Source organism: Anomalospiza imberbis, chromosome 6 (assembly GCF_031753505.1).
Source record: "Anomalospiza imberbis isolate Cuckoo-Finch-1a 21T00152 chromosome 6, ASM3175350v1, whole genome shotgun sequence".
Taxonomy (NCBI): domain Eukaryota; kingdom Metazoa; phylum Chordata; class Aves; order Passeriformes; family Viduidae; genus Anomalospiza; species Anomalospiza imberbis.
Window position 1 is genome coordinate 23,238,658 of NC_089686.1, and position 24,303 is coordinate 23,262,960.

Consider the following 24,303-nt stretch of genomic DNA (forward strand, 5'->3'; position numbering starts at 1 on the left):
ATCCCATTTGTATTCTAGAGCAAATTTTACAATGGTATCAAAGTTTCAGGTACACCAGAGCTCATTTCTCCATTCCTGAAAGTTTGTAGAGCTTGTCACTGAGCCACACCTTGAAACAGAGTATTGCACTAAACACTACAGTCAAATTTTAAAAATGGGAGTCCATTATTTAAATTTCAATATAAGAATCTTTGTGCACTACACACTGAGAAGACCCATGAATAGACTTTCAGAATGAAACTGTGGCTGTGCACAGCACAGAAGGAAATGATAAATCACACACATACTCAAGAGGAATGTTAGAATAAAGTAAATTTGTGCTGAAGCGAGAGCTCTGGGGCATATGTATGGCGATTGTCACAAGTCAGTGTTTGCAGCTAGAACTCAAACTTTTCAGACATTTTCTGAGGTTTATTACAATCAGCAAGACTTTACTGTGCTCTCCTGTAACAACTTCTACTCAGAAAGAAAACAAAAAAAGGAAAACAAGACTCAGAGCATCGTTTTTGGAGTCTGCACTTACATAATTCTGCAAATGTGTGCCCTCTGGGACTAATGCAATAAACCTAATGGGCAGGCCAGCTCCCAGGAAATAACTCAGGTCTGGAGTAACTAATGCACACCACAGCTTACATGCCTTTCCAGAAATAATTATAATCGATCATCTACAATGAAGCCTTATTGTGAACTAAATATAGTAATTCTTACTTACAGACTACAAGTACTTCTAATATACACCTTAAGCTAAACATTGACTGCCCTGGCAGTTATTTTCCAAAGAAACTGCATTCTTTACATAGGAATACCTGGCTTTTTAAGAAAATAAGTTCTGTCAGAATTTACTTTTAATCTACAGACCTATATTTATATGAAACTGAATCTAGAGGGTCGTTATAAAAGTCAAATTGCGAATACAGATTTAATAGAAAGCCCTTCTCAGCACCTGGATCTGTGTCTTGCAGCATGCTAATATCTAGTTTGTTAATGAAGTTTGACTGTTAAAGGATTATTTCAACAGCCTTACAAGTAACTTCAGCATAAAAGTGACTCTACTGTTTGCTCCCCATTTTACATTAAGTGGAGACCGTATAAAAATAATGTTTTTTAGGTTATGGAGTTTTCATTATGGAAGGAAACACAACACAGTTCTTAGCAAGAACTTTAGAAATAATTTTACATTATTAAATTAATCATTGCTGATAACAAAAATGCAGACCAATCCTAGCTTAATTGTGTAACTGCCCAGCTGTTTGGTATGCCAAAAACATTGAATACAAGGCGCCTCTGCTGGTACTGCAGGTGCCACAACATCGCTATAATCCACAACTATTTCTATGACTTAAAAGAGAGCACAGCAGGAGAAGAGATGGTGTAGCTAAGCCCTTAACAGCAAAAGGTGAAAGGCTGCTTTGTATAAACCAGATCTCCTGATGCTATTTCTATGGTGTGGTTGTGATTTTGGTTATTGGAAAGTTATGATGCACAGGGCTGTACCACATATAAAGAAGCAAACCTCAAAATGTTAAGAAATGCTCTGTCCAGTTTAGCTATTTGTGACTTCTCATGGACATGATACAAAAATAGCAGTCCTGAAGCAGACTGCCTAGCTAAAACCTTCATTTAGAACTTTTACTGTTCAGTTAAAAAAAAAAAAAAACACAACTAAACTGATCATAATGACCAGAAACCCCTTTCCATGAATAATCCTTTCATCACAGCTGCGGTGCATGCATTTCTGCCTGAAAGTTCATTTTGACTTCGACAGAATCTAATAACAGCACTACTGAGAACAAAAAAGTACAGCAAAAATCATGCCCTTGTGCTCTTGGAAAGTCCATTTTACATACTACTACGAAGAATTCTATTGCTCTCCTAGAACTGCAAAGCATAATGAACTTTAAATTTTTCAATGCCTAAGATGCTGAAAAAAGATACTGACACCTAATCATTCAGAAGCAATTTCAAAGCATGCCGCTACTTTGTCCTCACAGATGTCAATTTTGAAAAGTGAGAAACATCTTCAATACAGTTCAGCTATAAGGCATGTCTCCAAGAATGCAAAAAGTTACTAATGACACAGGAAAAAAGGTATGCAATATGAAAAAGAGTACAGTGCGATGTGAGTTGACTCTTTGCTTATATAAAAATAATAAACACAGAAAGATGAAGAATATAAATACTGTTTTTTTCAAATTTGAAGACAAAGTACTTTCCTTGAACAGATGGAACAACAGTTAATGAGTATATAATTGATGATTAGAAAGTAGTAAAGTCTCCTGCCTCTGGCAGAAGATAAATTCCTGTTCTGCATAGACGCTTTTGCAGTTTCAGACACATGTATGAAATCAACGCATTTATTTGTCTTTGTAAGGAGGCACAGGAAAAACAAAAATTCAAGTCTTGCAAACATCATTAGATAGCAACTATAAGAAACAGGAAAAAATAAATACCCACCTAGCTTTGCCTCAGAAGTGTCCATCTCCCATTTGCTTTTCGGAATGTAACCCTAAATCATACACAGAAAGAAGCTCGGAGGATTAGAGAGAGACACACATGCATATCACTTTTGAACTGGAAACAGCATTACAATGGGAGTTTAAGGTATTTCTTTTGGTAAGGCACAATTCTCATTATCAGATGGAGACCAGTTACTCGGTATTTCAGAACTTCTGCATCCACTTCCCATTCAGTGATTTCAGTAGCCCTTGCAAATCATTAAAAGAGTGCTGCCCTCTGCAAACACAGAACTCCAGAATGAGTCTGACAGACAGCAATGGCACTGTGTGCAGTTCCTGCATTGTATTATTCCAGGTGGCAAAGTCACTGCAACACAACTTTCAGGCATAAAGAATATTCAAAGCTTTACAAACACAAATAAAAAAGTTACCATAAGTTTTTATGAACATATTCCCAGATTTAGAACACACAACCTTCACTTACTCCTTTTGAAGGGACATACTAATTCATGCATGAGTGGTTAATCCACAATTAAACAATTTCTTTTGTTTAAATGAGAGTATCTGCTGAGTCACTAGGATTTAAGTATTACTTTTCATTTTAAAATGGTACTCTTAGCACAATGATCTTATAAAACAATTTTGCTCTACAAATAATGTCACCATGCGTAATGATCTTTAGCCAGTTTATTCTTTGTAAATGAGCATAATGAAAATGAATTTGGCAAAAAGGTATTTATTTTAGTTAGCCTCTTGTTATATTTTCTTTTTATATTCTTTGACAAGTAAATTGTTACTAAGTAACCCTCATTTCAGCTGTTCAGTTTTGGTATAAAAGCACTTATGTTCCTCTGCAACCACATAGAAAAGCTCAAGGTAGTGAATGGAAGCCCTCCAAGACAATTTAATTATTTTTTAGAATGTTTTTAATAGAGAGGGAAAAGAACTACTCTAGAAGATTTCAAGAAGAAAAGAAACAATCCACATACCAGTTTTATTACACTAACTTCTTTCCTGCTTTATTTATAGGTTGCTTCCACTGTGGTAAAAATATATGCGTATTTGTTAATACTATGTGTTACTAAATTTGTGTATTCCAGTAAATTCCAGAGAGCCACACTGCATTTGATTATATTCAGCATTGCTCTTAAAAAATCCTTGAATTACCTTTTTTCTATCAAGCATATATCAGTGACTTGAGGTTATCAGATATCTGGATTTTCTTGGTTTTAATCAAATCTGTAATTAATGCAAACCAAAACAGTTTGTGCTGCAATATTTCCTTGTAACAAATAAACTTCATGTATATACATATGTTCATACATTTAAACCAAGTTGCACTTTAAAGCTTGCTCAGAAAGTTTACACCACAGCTAAAAACCTGCGTTAAACAAAGTGATGTGGGATACACTGGTGAGAACACCAAGTTAAATGTATCAATAATTCATACCATCAAGCACAGAAAAGCAGAGACTGCCTGAATGCTACAAACAATGGGAGTTGATAATAGCAAGAAGAGTGACTCTGATGGTGTGAAATGGCCTATTGTGTGCTGAATCTATACAATATCCTGGTCCTCAAATAGGATAAGGAAAGATTCAGACTTTTTCCTTTGGTACAAGACAGTTGGATATTTCAAAGGTATCTGCCACATGGCAGGAGCTTCAGACCTCCCTTTTCTCACAGGATTAAATGCAGCAAAATGAATTGCAGAACCCTTATCAAATGCTCTCAAAAGGGCAAGAGATACCAAATACAGTGTCCTGCTCCACTTTCTGTCTGACATAATTCTCTGAGATTAGCCATCTGACTGAATTCCAGAGATTACACACAGCAGATAATGCTCTTTTTCATATCTTGTGAATCTGAATAGAAGACATTCTAATATGCAGATTACTTTTTGCTTTCTCTTTGTCTCAAAGAAAAGGCCTATTGTTATAAGCGCTGTACATTAGGACACTCCCCGGAACCCATAAACACACACATACACACACAGATTTATGCACAGATGTCTCAAAAGCTAAAGACAACTTTCTCTTTTAACTATAGCTCATGGAAATGGGACTACCAGCCATATTCTTGTAAATATGGATGCATCTTTGAAATGTTCTAGCCACACTTTATGCAGTCTCATATTCTGTGCCAAAGAATAATTTAGTAAAGAGAATAAATGAGTCATGTTGAAAAAACCAGACGTTTATTAGAATCCACTTTTCCTAAGCTTTTTAAAAATTCTGATTTCAACTGCTTTCTGACCTGCCACTCCTGAGGAATAGTAAATTTCCATCAAGGAAAAACACTCTGCTCAACTCAGACATTTTTGGTTACTTCCTGTTTATTGAACTTTAACTACTTGGTTGTGGGCACCAAGATTTGAGACATTCAACTCATCAAGCACGGACCAGCTGCAGCTCCAACACATACCAAGAAGTTACAGCAGGAAGCCTTTCGTAGCCTTTTAAATACATACCTAAAAAAGCCAGCCCTCAGAGCAATTCTGTAACCTTTATTTATCCAAGAGACCTAATGCCTCACCTTGGAAATACCATCTGACAAACAAAGTCAGTCAACCGTGGCAGAAAAAGCAGTTTTATAACTGTTATCATCTACTGTGACAGTTGAGGAGAGTTCTTTAGACACGTGAAAGGAAATAAATTAATCTTTGCCCATTGTTCCCATCCCTCCATTTTGTGTAGTTCTTAGATTATCTGGAAGACAGCACTATTATGTACTGCAATTTGAAATGTCTCTATGAGGCATGTTCCCATGCTCTGCTGACAATACTGTTTGTAGCACATACTCACGTATTCTTAGAAATAAATTAGGAAGAAATAATATGATTTATCATTAAAGTTCTCCTAGAAAGGTTTAAGTAAAAAGCTACTAGAAACATGTGTGTTAAGATCACACTGCAAAGAACAGCAATGGGTTGGCATTTGTAAGACTGAGATTCTCTCTCAGACACATTAATGAACAATTCGTTAGGGATGGCTGATGTGTCTCCTACCAGTTCACTTTCTTCTTCCTCTGCCGTGTCCTTCTTCACTTCTTCTTTCTGGTCTTCAATATTTGCATCAAAATCCTCCATCTCCACCTGTTCCAAAGCACATGCACAGACTTACAAGGCACTATCTGGATTTTAATTATTTTCTTTTTAACAGAGTAAGTAGAGGTGTCCAAATTCAAATAGAGAATAAAGGATTCATCTTTGAAAGTATGATGACGAAATATATATGAATCCTGTGTCCATTCTGACTTTCCTAAGAACCACGTTATCTTCTAGCAACAGAATGACAAAGAATATTCTTTACAAAGATTTTCTGGGGAAAAGCAAAAATTGTTCATTCCCTTCCTTCACACGCATTCCTTGTATTACCACTACCTGTAACAGCAAGATACTTCTCTTGCTTCCCACACAATCATATTTCAAAACTTGCAATCGCAGAAAAAGTTCTTAAACTTGCCATTTATATATACCTGGAATGGATGTTTCTGCATAGAACATCTCTACTGAGCCCTTATCTTTTATGTATTTTTAAATCATAATAAAGAATAATAGTAACCACAGAGTTCAGCGTAACAAAATACAAGAATGAAGACATAACATCTAACTCTGCTCATCTAATGCAATACTTTATGGGCTCCACACCTGTACTGGGGACCCATGCACATACTCTGGAATACATAAAACTCTCCAAGTCTGTACAGTTCTTTACATAATTTGCAAAACCTTGTAAATCCCAATCTGCCGTTCTCTGAGCCTACTTTAGAGTGGAACCTTTTGCTGTCTTCTTAAAGATTACTATTTTCTAGTACAAAGAATTTGAAGATGCAATAATAACCTGCTAACATCATGACAAACTGCAAAGACCCTCTGTCTACTTCAGCAGTTCATCAGCTTCTATGGCCATGTCGAGAGCTGTTCTGACAGCAGCAAGCTATGGCTCATTCACAAAGACCACACAATTAACACACTTATTTATGCCCAGAGCTCCTGCCACAACTGCCAAAGAAGAATGCAACAATACAGTAAACTGACACACCAAAGATGCATGTCATAGCAAAATGCAAATGAAGTGAAAAGGCAAATAAAACCTTTTGCTACATGTTACTTATTTCTTCATTCTCTGCTAAACACCTGTATTTCTCAAAACAAGGACTGAGTTCAAATTTGTTTATTTCCTTATCTTACTTTCTCCAGCTGCTTTCTCAAAATATGATCTAAATAATTCAGCAACCTGTAAAAAGTGCTGAGTTTCATTTAAGAGTGCAAAGATTCTCTTTAATCTCCTTAATTGGTATTCAACAGTTGCTAAGAGCAAAGTGACTTCAACTCTTGCTCAAAGACACCTAAGTCTGAGCTTCAAAAAGGTGATGAAAGGTAAAAATGTACATTCATGCTTGGGGTAATTAATAATAACAAAATACACTTTCCTGACACAGCGATTCTGGCTTTCTAAAGTGCCTTGCTGCGACCACATCTTTGTCTGCTTCGTATTTTCAGTATAGTCATACTGACCTAATCTGCAGTTTTAACAAGCACAGAGATTCTCACCTCTTCAATAGCAGCATCCTGCAACAGAGAACGAATGTCCAGGCGCATCATGTGGCGTGGTGCTGCCTCCCAGTGATCAGACATCTACCAAAACACACACAAAAATGAAATGCCTCTAAAAATCTAACAGATTCATTGGAAAATTTGGTTTCTGATTGCTAACAGGATGTATTTATTAACTTCAGTTAAAATTAACTTCAGTTAATTTAAATGAATCCCATGAAATAACTACCAGTATTTCTTAAGAGGAAAAGTGTAAGCATTATGTAATCTATAGTTTTCAAACAACAGCGGGCCCAAAAGCACAGTATGACTCCAGATGTATATACTTACCCTGCTGATATCCTTGAGCTTGCGCCCATGAATATTCCTCTTGGAACACGTCTGGTTATCTGCACTCATTTCAGCTAAGTAGACCTAGAAAGAAAAAGACAATGTTAAATATTGTAAACCAATTTTTAGAGCTCTTTTTCTACCTTGTGATACAATCTGCAGTTGTACACTTTAAGAAAGGTAAATTTTTAACTGCAAACCACAGCATTTTTTTCCTGAATGTGGGACACACTTTCCATTCAAAAGTTTAGAAACATCAGCATATGGCTGTCAGCAAGTTCAAATGCTATTTAGGCTCCATTACCTCAAACCCCTTTGTTTTTGCAGCACTCCAAAACTGTTCAAAGTGTCGCACTCTATCATTGATAGCATCAAGGATAATGAAGGGAAAGAAGCCGTCGTCCAAGGTCTTTTTGAAAGTTTTAAACATGCTGGTACGATAGGTCTCCTCCATATCAGCTTCGTATTCGTACTCCATCACCTTTACCAAGGACAAAAGCATTAAGAAAGAGGACATCTATAAAATGCCTAATATTCAACACCTGAATGGCATGTGGTGGTGATACACTGGTGGAAAAACACCTTTCAGGTCAGTTTTTAAGAATTTACTCATACCACCCTAATATAACCCTAAGTTATATTGGCTTGTTTTGAAAAACAGCCCAGAGACCTCTGCACTCTTCCCAATCCACAGGCTGGAATTCTGATTGCCACTGTTTTTCCAGAATGACTTGTTTCTTTGTCAAGAAAAGCAACAGAATTAAGACTACCTTCTTTTTAACTTTTTTCCCTGTATCTGGGTCTCTCTCCTCTTTCTCCACTTCAGTGATAAAGTAGTCATCCAGGCTGAGCACTCTTGGTGCAGGTCCTCCACATTCTACTTCCTTATCCTGGGAAGAAAGCAAAAAGGAAGCATATACCTTTGCTGTAGAAATTCCATTCTGCTACACAGAATGTTCAAAATACTTTTGGTCAACAGCAGTTCCCTGCTCAATAGTAAAAACAAGAAGAGAGTAGTATCCCTCCTGTTTGCTGATACTGGTGGAGATTCACACAGCACATGAAGACATGGAACATGAAATAACAACAGACTTGAATTCCAGGAAAACAGAAAGCAAACAGTAAAGGAAGAACATGTAAAAGACAAGCAGCACTACACAGTGAGTCCCTGTTCACATACCCTGATGAGTTTTGCTACATGTGTCTTTCCACTGCCAGGTAACCCTCTCATGATGATCACAATCTGAAACAAAGATCATGTAAGAAGATATGATACTGTACTACATTTAACAGACTCTCTTTTGCAAATATTTTCTTCTGGAGAACTATGTGCTGTGGGCTCACACTTTTGCATCTCAACTCACTGTCTGTTTTAGAAACCCGGCTGCGAGAAACTGTAGTAGTTCCACATAATTCAGACTTTTTGATGTTAATTATCTCAGCAGTTTAGGCTGCATGTTATAGACCTGGTTCAGTTTCACTAACTTCTTTCATTCAACTGAATGGAACTTACCTAAATGTTTTATAGCCTAAATTGTGTTCTTTTTTATATAATATGGTGCACTGCCAAATCTCTGTGTAAAGACAAGTCTTTCCCCTGATACATCAAAAACCAAAGTGAAGACCTCAGAAGAAGCCAAAACACCTTAATATTACACACTAATTTGCTTTGAGCATTCCAATGACGTTTACCTCTCCCGTGGACTCCTAATAGCTATGCTACAACACTCCAGGCATTTGTAAAGGAACCAAGCTAATTTCCAGAGCTTCCTCAAATGTACACTTGTTCCCAACATATTACATCCACCAGCATTTTATCTGAATACAGATCTTGCTGCTTTCAGAATATATACTCACCCTCTCTGGCCTGCTATCCCGTCCTGGTGGCTTTAAAATATCATCTACATTTTTAGATTCTGGCTTCCTTTCTACTCGTGGAGCAGGTGGTGGCTGACGAGGCATTGATGGAGCAGAAATAGGAATCCTTTCCTCAGGGTAATTTCTACGATCACCTTCAAATTCCAGTGTTTGGACAGAAGAATTTTCTTAGTTCAGTAAAATAAAAAAATTAAGATGTTCTGAGCTGATTTAAACAGACCTTCATTATTTTAAGTTAAATTCACAGATATGTCCTCAAAATAATTAACATTCCTAATTTTAAACCTATTGCAATGAAAGACAGTTTTTAGCAGAGTATATAACTGTTTCATTTATGATCTCAACACCACTGAGAAACAAAACAAAATGCCACCACCTAAAGAGATTTTCCTGAGTTATATATTCTGAACAAACAAATACTGCAAATCAATTAATCTTTTACCAATTAATCTTCACCTCGGCAAGTCCATTATTTTTCATAATATTCTAGCATGACTTCAAGATAGAGAAACTGTACCTCCAAACATGGAAGGCCCATGATCATACGCTGGACGATCTGTCTTTCGTTCATATGGTGGTCTTTCAAAACCACCTCGCCTGGATGGATGGTCTTTCTTGTCACGGTAAGACTGAGTTCTTGAAGGGGTAGTAGGAAGAACCCTGCCAAAAAAGTATTTTGTGTATTTTTGTGAATTTCCACTGTGGATTCCAGAGTGAAAGGAACATGTACACAGGCCAAATGGATAGCCTGATACACAATACAGCTTCAACTGCATTGATTTCCAGAGTGTTCCAAAATCACGTACCTATCATCTCGGGGATGCCGCTCTTTTTCAAATCTCTCTCGTTCGTAGTCCACAGAACCTCGGTCTCTGTGCAATTCCCGCTCTCTCTTGAAATCCCGATGATCTGTGTTGGAATTACCTTGACGTTCAAAATAAGGCTCACGATCTCTTTCTCTATTGTAGCGACCTGGATGCTCTGAAGGGAGAAACCCATAGAAATCCAAACTACTATTTTGGAAAAAGAAGGCAATAGGCAAGAGTGGAAGAAAAGTATATGACATGTGAGCTAGGACGCACCTAATCAGACACTCTTTTCCAAACTGTAGCAGAGAACCATACTGTGCAGTCCTACTTAAAGCTACAAAACTGAATTTTTAAAGTGGCTAGGTTATTGACTGCAGTACCCCTCTTGAAAATATAAACTGTTATTCTTATGGACCTCTGAAGAGAATAAAGTGGTTGCAGCTTAAACAAGAGTTACTTACTTTGAACAAGCTTTTAGTGTCTTACAACTTTTCTTAAGAGGCAACTAACTGTTTGAAAGGTAGTCAAGCACCTCATACCTTTTTGAAATGTTTGCCTATCTGGTAGAGGTTCTGGACGAAGGGTTACCCTCTCCCCATATGGAATCTGTTCCACTTTACTGGTGGTTATATCTGGTTGAAAATAAACAGAACAACAATAATGTTTTAAAACACGTCTTGCATTTTCTTTCCTCTTCATGCAAAGTAATCAGTCAATGGCATTAAAAGTGACTAGAACAAACTACCATAATTCCTTTTAATGGATAATGCAAAAAGAGCTTTACATAAATAAACAGCACTTTGGTTTTCAAAGGCTGAAGTGGGTTTGTGTGTGTGTGTAAGTAAGTCACTCCATCTTAACAACAGGACTTCTGCCTTTTCAGTTGAGTTCAGGTAGCATGCAGTGTCAGAAAAATATAAACATTAAAATGCTCTGTAAGTTTCAATAACTTACACAGTTACTGTAATGTCAAGAATAGTAACAAAGTCTCACAACAATGACATTTTTTCTAACAGCTTTTAGTAAAACATCTACTTAATGTAACAGATATGGATTCCAGTCCTGTTATGGTACTTTAGAGAGAGAAAAACCGGTCTTTAAATGACAATGCACAATTTAAGAACTTATTTATGACATGATTTCACTCCTGTTAAAGGAGGAAGATCAATTCCATTTAAAAACTAATGTTGAATTTTAGCTTTGGTAAGCTCAACAGTAAAAAGCAGAGCCCTTCACTATTTATGTGTTTAACAACTGTATAGGGTGTATGCCCTTCAGAACCAGACTCTGTCTCTCTCTCTGCCTAGAGGGTACCTCACACCCATTATGCAATATATAAATAATGCAAACACCAGCCACAATCTGTTTTAAATCACTAAGTCACACCTAAGAACTGTAACCATCTGAAGTACCTTCTAGCCCAGTTATTTCCATACTCACCTACAAAGGGATTAAGGGAAAGTATCAGTATTAACCTAAATACAGCATATCATTTTGTATTTATTAGAAGCACCCATGGCTATACACCATTAATGGAATAGTAGCCATGGAATACACACTGTTCACCAACATGAAATAGCTCTTTCTAAAAGCATCAAGAAAAACACTAAACTCAGAGTCATAACTGGTTAAAGGTTAGAAACTCCTTATAACTGCACTGCTCAGCATTACATCATTAATGCACAGAAGTCTACACATCAACTGCAGAACATGCATACTTTGCATGGCACACTCCTTTAAAAAAAGGAAAGTCAGGAGGACTAATTAGCTCTTGGATACATATCAAATACACTGTAATGCCCACCTCGCCCGTGGCCATAATCCACTGTCTGCTGAATGATGGGTGCTTTAGGAACTGCTGGAATAACTGGAGAAAGGGACACTGGTACAGCTGATGGAATGGAGGTGTGGACGGCAGGTACTTTCACAGGCGAAGAGACAGGTGGAGGCATCATCGACTCCTGCTTACACAACTCGTACTCCATATTTGCACCTTTATCCTCATTTGTGTCCCACAGTCCATGGAAAGAGTCCTCATCCCAGCGTTCCTGTTCCACAGCAGAAGGTGATGGTTTTAAAGATTGACCATGACTTGGGGTTGTAGTTGGAGTAGAAACTGGAGCGTGTGGCCTTGTCATAGGTGTAGTAGGCCTTGCCAGTGGGGCACTTGGTCTTGTCACAGGGGTGGGCTGTCTGAACAACACGGGAGGCTTTATAATAACAGCAGGAGAAGGTTTAATAGCTTGGGCTTCTACTGGTGCCTCTGAAGATAGCTGAGAAGACACCTAGATGCAGAAAGCACTTTTAATGTAGATCTGTAAACTAACCTTCTCTCATCCTCAGTACGTGCAATGGCAATTGGTAGTCAGATCATCCACATTTTCTAGTACCTCCATCAAGGTGCTACAGGTAGGAGGACTGTTTTTAAAAACTGGTGGCCTTATTTAATTTTGCGTTTGCTCACTATGTGAAGGCTTAAACACTACTGATTTTCTTCAAAATAACCTTACCAATTTTAGCTCCAGTAGGCCTAAAGTTCAAAAGTGTCTACTGTTTATTCCCAAAGACTCCTGCTGTCTGTGTGAAGGCTGAAAATCTGAAAGTAGGACAGCTTGGTGAGATGCAAAAGGATTGATAAGGCCAGTTCCTTTGTGGAAACCACTGGAAAAATTCAGAGAGCAGAAATACCTGGAAAAATCTTAATAAAATCAATATCAGAAGAACATATGAAATTGGAAGGTCTTGCCTAGTCAAAAACCAAACCAAACCAAATCCTTCATGAACCAAACATCCACAAGAAACTCCACACTTTCCAAGACTTTTCAGCATCAGAGCAGATGCCAAGTTACAGGCAGCCTTATTAACAACATACAACAAAAATTGCAGGACAGCTGTAGATACAAAGCTGAGCTCTGTAATAATAACTCAGTCACAGCAGAAAAATATGGAGGCAGGAATTCCAAGAAAGACAAAAGTTGTTTGAAAACCTCTAGGCAGATGAGTGAAGTAGTCTGAGATACAAAACATCAAAATAGAGTCAAGTAACTTCCTAAAGGCATAGACATACCTGCAGTTCTTGGTAGCAAACCAGTTCCCTTATTTTACTTTATAGGCACTGTAAACAAGGAAGAGGTCACCTAGGCAAAAAAAAAAACTTGCAGTGTCACATTCACTGCATAACACTTCTCTGGACAAAGGGACAAAGAAGGCTAGTCTGGCTAAATGTCAGACCCAGAAGACCTTACGGCTAAATTTATTAGTGTGAGTAACTTTGGGGTTAAGATGTGATGAAGAACAAAGACGGTGCATCAACTCAGATATCTCCTCCAATACACATTTAACAAAACTGTTTACTCATTCTAGGAACGATTTATAAACCTGAGTTAGCATGACTGCAGAAGTTCAGTTGATTTCTGAATTATCAAAAACCCCAAATTTAAGCATCTGAGAACAGTTCCCAGAACTGCACATGAAATTAAGCAGTAGAGGAGTAGTTGCATCACAACAGGATGGAGGTACACAAACACAGCTTCCAAGCACTTCATGCTATTCTAGAAGGTAATAAAAATTCCCAATAAAAACAGCTAATGCCCATGCTACATTGAAATATCTCAATTTCTGATGGACATACCCTCAAGTTTTTCCAAATTCAAAGAGGAGATAATTCCTGAAGTAGGAAAAGCAGGGCAAATTTAAAGAACTTAAGCAAGGAAAACCAGGGTCTTCTTGTGAACCATACATCCCTGTTTTGGGAGACCTCACCTCTTTTTGCACATTATCCCACAGCAATCTAGACTGTTGAACCTCATGAGCAACCATGCCTGATGGGTCATACTTGGAAGACATGGTGGACTTGCAGGTGTAGAAGAAGGGATTACAAGTGACCTTGCCCCTGATAAGTCACAGTTGTACCAATTACCAAAGAAGAACAGCCTTGCCCTTAATGGGCTCTGACTAATAAAGATAGGTGTGATAGAAGGGATGGGTTGGCTGGTCAGGGAAAGCCTTGAGGAAGAGGACCTTGAGGAAGCAGAGGAGCCCTGAGGAAGAAGGAACGATCCAGAGAGACACAAAGAAGAATGAAACAAGGAAGAGAGTTGCTATTGCAAAAGATCTGCTGTGAGGTCAGTCTGGGTCTGATAGAGTTGGAGCCTGTTGTTGGAGCCTGCAGTCATAGCCGAGCTAGGTAAAAGCCTGTGGTCAGAGGCAGCAAGGAAATACTTGCAGTCGAATTCCAGCAGGAAATAGCCAGCAGTCAGAGTCTGTCAGAGAAGCCAACAGCAGGAGTTTGCTGTAGTCAGAGTCAGGACAGCTAACCTGTAAAGAAGAATAAACTGGGACCCTTTCCACATTGTTAAATGAGAGTCTGTGTCTTGGCTTATTTCCATCCCTAACGAGAGGTCTGCTACAACAGACTGACTGAGTAGAAAATGCTTTGGAAAATTTAAAGAAATTAAGAAGTTGTTTTGCCTCAACAGAAGATAGCTAAGGTTGTAAGGATTGCTGGGGAGGCATTCCACAGAGAAATTTGACCATCAGTGTGTAGAACTGGTCCAACATACATAAATAGTAAGTACTACCAACATGTTATCAGTGTAAGATGAATTTACCTGAAAGGCACCTGGCCTTGTGCTTGTGTTCTGTGATCTTGGAGAGTCCTGGGTGGAAATGTCAGGTTTTAACTCCTTCAACTTCTGTAGCTGTTCTTTTTGCTCCCTGCACATGCAACATAAGAAAGTGTTATAAGTCTATAGCTTAAATGAAAAATTAAAGAAATCAATGCTCATGGTGAGAACACATATTACACTAGCATCAGAGAGAAAGCCAAAAGAAGAAAAGGACACAGGTTTTACATGGGCAATGCTGTGATTCAGAAATCCCTGTTTCACATCCACCTAGCCACGGAGGCATTTAGTGTATTAGCTGCATGTTTTTTCATCACAAGTTTCCTGAGACACATAGTTATGCTTTTGTGCTTTGCCAGAACCACTCCATTTGAACAGTAAAGAGAAAAGCTGGATTTTTAGCTTCTGTCAACACCTTCTGCAAGCAAGAAACCCCTTGGAAATGCATATCTAAGTGTTCTCAGTTACTTGCTCTGGTTCACATGGTAATAGGATTGAGGCCAACAAAGCACAAGAGATTTCAATATATAGAAAACCAAACAGTGAGTCTAACTTTTGCTTCTTCGGTTTATATATCAAAATGCTATTTGATATACAACTAATAAATAGTCTACAGAGCAGAGACCAGGTTCAACAGTGAGTACTACAATCACTGGATTACAAAGTTCTAGTGAATATGATTTCCTTTCCCTTCAGTTTTTGTTGGCATTTTTAATCTAGGTTTTTCAATTATTAATAACTCTCTGTATTGAAGCAGTTTCTAAATGACAACTAAGAATGGGATCCCTCTGTAACACGACATAACAGAAACCACCCTAACCAGTAATGCATCTGTTCAGTGTTCAGCAGAAGGGGAACTTGGCTCAAAGAAAAGAATCCTCAGCATTTTGTAAATACAAAGAGTAAAGTGAGCACTACACTAGATCACAAATACAAAACAGTCTGCAGCTGAGACCATGCTGTTTTACACACAATAAAAGCAAAGCCAGATGAAGGCTTTAGTTTTGGAGATGAAAGCAGTTATGTACCACACTACTGGTATAACTCTTGGCTCAAAAAATCCCCATAAAAATTAATAAGTAATCTCCATAAAGTTTCAGACTGTTCAGACTTAAATCATCTGCCTGTAAGAACTAATGAGAAGTACCAGTATAACTAATTTGAAGATTACCTTAATATTCTTTTAAAAATCAGTATCATGTTTATATTTTCCCTTTTTACCAGCTTTGAAAGATGTATATGTAACTACTTTTTACATAAAACATTTTAGTGACTATGTTTAAATTATTTAAGCCCTAATAAATTTTTCTTGTAGTGATTCCCAAACTATGGTCCTTAGCCTACGTGACTGGCTTGCAGCTAGTCACAATAAACAGCAAAACATATGCTGGGCAACTGAGGCAATGGGAAAGTCAGGAAGCTGAAAATAATGTTACTCCAGTCTTTTAGGAAATACTACTTTATAAACACAGATTTCACAGTTAATAACACCATTGAATTAATCTAATTGCAGTAAATTATTCAGAATAAAAGTTCTCCCTTTTAAAAAAAATTATTTTTCTTGCATTTTGGCATGCAACTGAGACCTTCCATATGGGACAGGTACTCAGCAATCTTACGAATCTGAAAACAAAACAGCCTGAAGAAAAGTGCAAAACATCTCTATCATGAAATGGATTGGGTTGGAAGGGACCTCAAAACTCATCTAGTTCTAGCCTTCCTTTCAGTAGATTAGGTTGTTGAAAGCCTCATACAGTCCCATCTCTCCTATTACTAATTTAATAACAAACACTTATTAAAACCTTAGGATGTTTAGCAGCTGTTTTCTAAAAATGGAGTCTTGATGAACTCTTGCATTCATATCCTCCTAATTGTTATATCCTTTTATGCTGATTCCCAGAACTTAAGATCAAACCAAATTTGACAAAATTGTTCACTGACAATATTGGGTTTCAAATGAGGAAGCTCTGTAAAAAAACAAAACAAATGAACAAAAACCCACCAATGTTTTAACTTAAAAGTAAGCAATATCAAAAAAATAGGTCTTAAGAACCCCATTAATGTAGGTCTTGAGGGGTAAGTACTAAAAAGCAATTTTCACTAAGCTCATCTGACACCACCAAAAATACTGAAAAGCAATTATCCACAAGTATATTTGAGGATAACCAAAAGACTGGTCAGGTGATGGGACAGATCTCTTCCTGGAAAGTAACATACAGGGAACACCATATTCATGGGGAAAGGGACAATCATCGATTTCAGAAAAAAAAGTGCATCTACAAAAACTGTGGTAAAGGTACTCCAAATAACTTGTTCCACATGAGCTCCTACTATCATGGTGCAGGTAAAAGAAACGAAGCCATTACTGTGTTGATTCAAATGGATCCCACGGAATGGGATTCCTATTCAAAATCACAGAACCAGGCAACTCACCGAAGCATTTTGAGCTCCTGGGCAGCCTTCAGAATTATCTCATGCTGTCTTTGGCTTAGGACCATCACTCCTCCCAAGGACTGGTCAGAGTCCAAGTTTGAATCTGCTCCCAGCATATCAGATGAATGTGAAGGGGGAGGAAGGGATGAATCTGAGTGGTCATCCAAAGACCGCAGTCTCTCTCCATCATCTGGATACCACCTATCTGACAACCGTTCCCTCTCCCAGTCAGTCCTTTCAGGAAGGTAGTCTTGCTTCTCCCGCCATGTGTCATATCTCTCTGGATATTCTCGAATCCTAAGCTCCCCCCTGTCTCTGAGATCTCTGTCATAATGATCTCTGTTCCTATCGTCCCTCCACCTATCTTCACGATACCTGTCCAGAGGTGGAAGGGGTGGTAATGGTGGTAAAGGGGGAATATCCAGGTCACGATTCCCCATTTCTCTGTCATCCATAGGTCTCATGTCCCAGTCTCTATCCCATTCTTTGTCTAAATCTTGATCATAAATGTCTGAGGATCTTCCAGTTCTATCTAGATCTCTCTCTAGTTCCCTTTCCCTTGGCCTTTTCCAGTCATCCCACCACGAATCTCGTCTGTCGTGATCAGATGATAAAGGAGGTAGTGGTGGTAGGGGAGACAACGGAGGCAGTGAATGGTGGGATTGCAACCTGTCATCTCTGTCATATACATGTACAGAATCATCCTGATAATCAGAGTTGTGCTCTCTCCAGTATTGTTCTCTTTCCCACTCATCCAATTGCTCATGCTCCAAAGACGGGTCATCTTGACTATCTAAAGGAAATTCCTCCTGCATTGTATCATCTTCATGACCCCAAGAACCCCTGAATGTTTCATCTCGATGGTATGGAGGCAATTTGTCGGGGTCATCTCCTAGGTGAATGGGTTTACCCATACTGCCTGTTTCAGATCTTCCTGCTTCCCTCTCATGGCTATCTCCTCTTCTAATGGGACACCTCTCCCGGCTACCTGCCCGCCTGACCAGGTCCCTCTCACGGCTACCTGCCCGCCTCATGGGGACCCTCTCCCGGCTACCTGCCCGCCTGACAGGGACCCTCTCCCGGCTACCTGCCCGCCGCATGGGCTCCCTCTCCCGGCTACCTGCCCGCCGCATGGGCTCCCTCTCCCGGCTACAGGCCCGTCTGACCGGGCCTCTCTCCCGGCTTCCTGCCTGTCCCCTATCCCAGCTGCCTGCCCGTCCAGGTGGCTCTCTGTCTCGGTTAGAGAATACCCTCTCGTGGCTGTCTGACCGTCCACCCAGCCCCCTCTCTCGGTTTCCTGACTGTCCATCTGGCATCCTCTCCCTGCTGCCTGACCGTCTATCTGGCATCCTCTCCCTGCTGCCTGCTCTTCTGAACACTCCCCTTCCATGGATGGATGCCTGCCTAGCCTGCCCTCTGCCTCTGTATACATATCCTCTACCACGGCCATCGTCCATCCTGCCCATTCCCCGGCCATGGCCATCATCCATCCTTCCCATTCCCCAACCACCATCCATCCTTCCCATTCCCCGGCCACCACCATCCATCCTTCCCATTCCCCTGCCACGGCCCATTCCCCAGCCGCGGCCATCCCCCTGCCCTCTGCCACGGCCCCTTCCTCTGCTTCCTGGTCCCTTTCCTCTATCTTCATGCATGAATGGCCCTTTTCCTCTGCTTTCTGGTCCAGGTACACCCTGGGTGCTATCTGATACAGTCAACTGGCCATCGGGTGAATCCAAATCCTGATTTCCTGTTGCAGGGGCTACTGTATTCTGGTTCTGAATAGGTGGGGTGGGTGCCTTGGACTCTTCTACTTGCTGGTTGGGATCATGTGAACTCCATGTCCACTTTTTAGGAGGGTCTGAACTAGGTTCTTTGACTTCAGGTTTGGATGGTTCCTGTTGAGTGTCTGTCAGGTCCTCATTTGGCTCAATGGGACCTGCACTCTGTGCATCAGGAGTAGACTCAGTTCTGCTTACAGACTGCTGATCACCAGCTGTGTCTGTAAAAGGTTCTTTGCTTTCTGACTGTGAGTCTATCTGTGTCTGCTGCTGCTGCTGCTGTCCCAAATGAGGCCTGGGCCCCATCCACCGTGGACCACTAGGTCGGGAACCGTGTCCATGTGATGCATTTGTTGTATAAAATTGTCCTGCTGGTCCTCGTGGGATAGAGCCCCACCTACTTGAAGACTGTCCATCTGTATTCTGTCGGTCAAAACGTGACCTGTATCCTTCTGAGCGCTGGGAGTCAAAACGAGGTCCTCTCTGTCTTGAGCCTTCAAATTTGTCATATCCTCTTCCTCGAGGTCCGTCAAATCTACAGATGACACAACAGAAGTTTTAATCAAATGAACATGTCATATGAAAGTCCTATAGATTTGCCCAAAATCGAGAACTCATGTCTAAAGTCAAGTTGCTTAGATGTTTGGGATTCACAGTTGTACATCACTGGATGAGTCAGGAAGGCCAAAACATGGCTGAAGCTGAACTTTCCAAGGGATGCAAAGAGTTCCAAGAAGGGCTTCTATAGGTATGTCAGCCAGAAAGGAAAGGTCAAAGAAAGTGTACCCCTTGGACAAACATGACTGGCAAACTGGTAAAAATGCATAAGGAAAAGACTCAGATATTCAACTTTTTTGCCTTAGTCTTCACTGACAACCCTATGCCTCCTGAGTGGACGGATTGCAAAACAGGGAGTAGGGGTGCAAAGTCACTCCCACGATAAGAGAAGATCAGGTTCACGATGACCTGAAGAACCTGAATATATGTGAGTCTATGGGACCTGATGAGATACATCCCAGAATACTCAGGGAATTTGCTACCATACTTGCCAAGACACTCTCCATGGTATCTGGAAAATGGTGACAGTCAAGTGAAGTACCTGGTGACTGGGAAAAGGAAAACATTGCACCTATTTTAAAAGAGGGTAGAAAGAAGGACCCTGGAAACTACTGACCTGTGAGTCTTACCTCTGTGTCTGGGAAGATCATCCCAGAAGCTATGCTAATGCACATGGAGGACAGGGAGGTCATTGGAGCAACCAGCATGGCTTCATCAAGGGCAAGTCCTGCCTTACCAACACAGTGGTCTTCTATGATGGAGTGACTAGTGGATAAAGGAAGAGCTATGGATGTCATCTGTCTGGACTTTTCAAGGCCTTTGACATGCACCCCTAAAACATCCTTCTTTTTGAATTAGAGAGAGATGGATTTGATGGATGGGACTATTTGGTGGATGAGGAACTGGCAGGATAGTCACATCTAGAGGATAGGGGACAATGGCTCAATGTCCAGACAGAGATCAGTGACAAGTAATGTCCCTCAGATGACTGCGATGAGCACTATTTTTATCTTCATCAATGACATAGACAGTGGCATTGAGTGCACCTTCAGCAAGTTTGCGGAGGACACCAAGCTGAGTGGTGTGGGTGACATGCCTGATGGACAGGATGCCATCCAGAGGTGCCTAGAAAAGTTTGAGAAGTAGGCCCATGGGAATCTCATGTAGCCAAGTACAAGGTCCTGCACCTGGGTCAGGGCAGCCCCTGGTCTCAATATAGGCTGGTTGATGATGGGATCGAGAGCAGCCCTGCCAAGAAGGACTTGGGGTTGCTGGTGGATGAAAAGCTGGACATGAACCAGAAATGTCTGCTCACAGCCCAGAAAGACATCCTGTGCCTATCATTGCATATCACTGAGCTCTAAACCAACACACATAACAGACATGCACTAGCAAGTCATGAAAACAGTCTGTTTAGAGCTGTACAACCAACAAATCCCCAGGAACAGAAACACTTTTTAAAAACTGCCAGGAGGTAGAAAATGATTCATTTATACAAAGCTCATGTACATTGCTAGCAATTCACAAATTATTATTCATGATTGATCACTTTGGCAGCAAAAAGAAGAGGAACAACCATGAAGACATTACTGTAAAGTCTAGCAGACTATGCAAGGATAGAAACAATTGAACAGAACACCACTGCCCTTTGATTCAGCAGACATCACACCAACCCATCTTGAACTAATGAGCACATGGAACAGATGTCGTTTTTGCACCCTGGTATCATGTATTAAAAAAAAATATTCAAAAAATGAGATCTTGGATTAAATTATACAGCAGGTATAAAATCAGCAAAGACATATCAAATATTTACAACAGCTTTCCTGTTTTCAAAGAAGAAGCATTGTGTCTTTGTGAATGAAAAGGGGCAGCATCCTCAAGCACTTTACCAAAAAAAAAAAAAAAAAAAGCAAACTACTCTAGATTATGCTTCACACAACCTAAAAAAGATTTGAGAAAAAGAAATGTATTTCATTTCTTAATAAATCACTGAAAATCTTGTAGCCTGAAATATGTATAAATCAACAAAAACATTCTTACCTAGGGCCTCTAGGGCCTTCAAAACGTGCTGATCTGGGAGGATCTGGAAGCAATCCACCTGACCTCACCGGTTTATCCTGCACAACAGGTGTGTGTGTTGAAGATACTGCAGAAGTACCTTTCAGTTCCCCACACTGTTGTTCAGATGAAATATTTACAGTTTGTTTACTAAGATGACCTTGAGACTTTCCATGGTCAGATGAGCCAAAGGATGAACCGACTTGAGAATGGTAAGGTGAATAGCTAGTTGAACTAGCTATTTTTGATGCATAGGTACCAGGGGTGGGAAGGAGAGCTGGCCTCGGTGTTTCAGTAGTTTGACTGCTCTGAGAACTGGATCCTGAAGGGACAGAGGAATTGGATAACTGAGAAACAGAAGAGAGAGGTGGGGGGACCAGTGGAGGTGTAGTTGAAGGTAAAGTTGGAGGCATAATAGGAATGCCACCTTGACCAGTTTGGGAATATGGAATAAATGGCGGTGGCAGCGAAACATTTGCAGGATATTGATTCTTCAGATTTTGGAGTGAGGTCACTTTTTCCTGTAGATGTGATTGAGTAACCTTCATCTGTTCATCCCATGCTTTCCACTGTTTCTCATACTCTTGAAGCTGGTCTTTGTGAGGGTAGGTTTGAAGCTGATGCTGCCACTGCTGGTTCATTGATCGCTCCCAATCTTTATGAAGCTGCTGGAACTGTTTTTGCTGTGCCTCATAATGTCGTAGCTGCATGTCCACTGACATTGTCTGCAATGAGATGACAAGAATAGGTTCAAAATACCTTAGTTAGTTACTTTCAGAGCCATGTATTTCAGTATCAGTTGTAGTATCACAATTTCTGATGACATGGGCACAAGCCTGAGGAAGAACTACACCGAAACAAAAGCAAACACCAACAGTGACATCTAAAGGTATTGTGAAAATCAATATATTTTATGACTATATACTATATCTATGTATAGAAGACTTCAACAGGACAGCTGAAGAAACCTATAATCTGTATAAACTGTATTAATACTGCATCCTAACAATGGCTAAACCCCAAATCAATCTTCACATATATACATTATGTGACTATTTCTCAAGGTTTCAGTTTTTGCTATTAACCTGCTCAGAACTGCCTCAGCAGTCTGCAATTATTTTTCTCTAAGCCTTTGCCAGATCTTATTTGCACAAATTAAGCTTCTTTCAAGTTCTGTTTTTCATTATATGAGGATATCGTAATATTTATGGCTTGATTTTGCCTGAGATTTTTAAGGTTTACCCAAAGAGGTTAAAAAAAACCCCAAACATTCAGACAGCCCAACCTACAAAGAAATGCCTAATGTATGAACTCTACCAACCCAGTAAGAGTTGACTCAACTCTCTAATGCAGTAATCAACTTCTACTTAAAAGCTTAAAGGTTACAATACTGGTTTCAACTGATTACTTGAGTTAAAAATAATGTGAGATACTGATCTTTTAAATTACATTTACTGTCTATTTTTGGCATCTATATTTATAATTGTACACATTTATTTTTGTAAAAAAGAGCAGCTTCCAAATTACTACCTGACCTTTCTGAATTGTTTCTCTGTGGCAAAACATTCAAAGCTGAGTAAATTCAATATTGTGTTCAGCTTTGCTCCTGTATCACCTAGGTACATCTGAAAAATCTTACAAGAAGTGTAAAATCTTGTATTTCTCATCCTACTGAAGCTTCATTACCATCTGTCAATGCTTTTTGCATTCTGAAGTTGAGTGACAGTAGGGAAAAATAGATATAAACTTCTACCCAAGCAGAAAACATAGCTAGACAAGTGAGCCAACCATTACAAATTATTCAACTATGTATTTTTCAGCAGACTATGAGTGCTGGGTCACCCAGGATGTGTATCAAACACCACCTCCTTAGTGTCTCACCTCTAAGTGTGGAGGCTGTTGCATGATCTGTTGATATTGCTGTACTATCTGCTGCAGCTGAGCGTGCTTCTGCATTATTCTCTGATACTGGAACCCAACCCGCTGATGGGGGTGCTGCTGCCATTGAGCTGCTGCTGCTTGCAATTGCTGTAATCTCAAATCCTCCTCAGGGTCATCAGGAGGTTCGATATTGAGCTACAGAAAAAGGCAAATACTATAAACAAAGGAAAGTTGCATCTGTCACAAAAAAATACACATGGTCATTATGCATTTTACAGGATTTTTCTCACTGTTCCTTACTGTATCACTCTATTTCAGTGTTCCAGCCACCCACAGCTTCTGGAAGGCTGATTTTTATCCCATCTTTTCTGAATGTGAACACATCTTTTCTTAATGTGAACAGTCTAATCTAAAGGTCAGGCTGATGGCAATTACATTATTCATGTATAAAGAAACAACCTACAGGAAAGAGATTAATGAAATTCTGTTATCTTTCACTCACAGCAGATGTAATGAGAACCAGTAGGTTTTTCGTGATGAGGTAAAGTAAGTCCAAGTGCATTATTTCTGCCACTTTGTAGGAACCTGCATGCTCTAAGTTAAAGTGGAGCACATACTGTTCAAACATCAGTCATGACCTCCATCTATTATACAGTAACTGTTACTGAGCATGCTGATGAAGAAACCACTGCACAATTCTTGGCTTTCAGACCAACTCTAACACACAGAGAGAAGGGGAGCCAGAATGCACAAAGTGCCAGAGAGAAATGAAGAAACAGTGTCTTAAACATAGCATTCCTCAGCTACTGAGTACCTACCTGATTTTGCACTTCAATATCATGACGTGCTCTCACAGACAAAGATGACAACATTGTTGATGGTGTGGGAGAGTCAACTCAGACTTGCTTGGTGCACGTGTGGGTGAACATGTAA

General features: G+C 39.7%; 1 protein-coding gene across 4 annotated transcripts in view; it reads right to left on the reverse strand.

Annotated features, from left to right (window-relative positions):
- The window catches only part of YLPM1 (YLP motif containing 1), a 35,690-nt gene that overhangs the window by 4,862 nt on the left and 6,525 nt on the right, over positions 1-24,303 (reverse strand). Inside the window, exons 3-18 of one of the 4 annotated variants that reach the window (XM_068192821.1) lie at positions 23,371-23,565; positions 21,472-22,214; positions 17,090-19,405; positions 14,642-14,747; positions 11,836-12,316; positions 10,571-10,663; positions 10,029-10,203; positions 9,740-9,882; positions 9,202-9,389; positions 8,525-8,587; positions 8,115-8,234; positions 7,649-7,825; positions 7,345-7,428; positions 7,012-7,095; positions 5,464-5,550; positions 2,455-2,506 (exon numbers count right to left, since the gene is read on the reverse strand). In XM_068192821.1, the coding sequence (XP_068048922.1) occupies positions 2,455-2,506; positions 5,464-5,550; positions 7,012-7,095; positions 7,345-7,428; positions 7,649-7,825; positions 8,115-8,234; positions 8,525-8,587; positions 9,202-9,389; positions 9,740-9,882; positions 10,029-10,203; positions 10,571-10,663; positions 11,836-12,316; positions 14,642-14,747; positions 17,090-19,405; positions 21,472-22,214; positions 23,371-23,565 (5,107 nt within the window). The remainder of the gene's footprint in view (positions 1-2,454; positions 2,507-5,463; positions 5,551-7,011; positions 7,096-7,344; positions 7,429-7,648; positions 7,826-8,114; positions 8,235-8,524; positions 8,588-9,201; positions 9,390-9,739; positions 9,883-10,028; positions 10,204-10,570; positions 10,664-11,835; positions 12,317-14,641; positions 14,748-17,089; positions 19,406-21,471; positions 22,215-23,370; positions 23,566-24,303) is intronic. The other 3 variants (XM_068192822.1, XM_068192823.1, XR_010999921.1) reach the window with 3 other exon arrangements.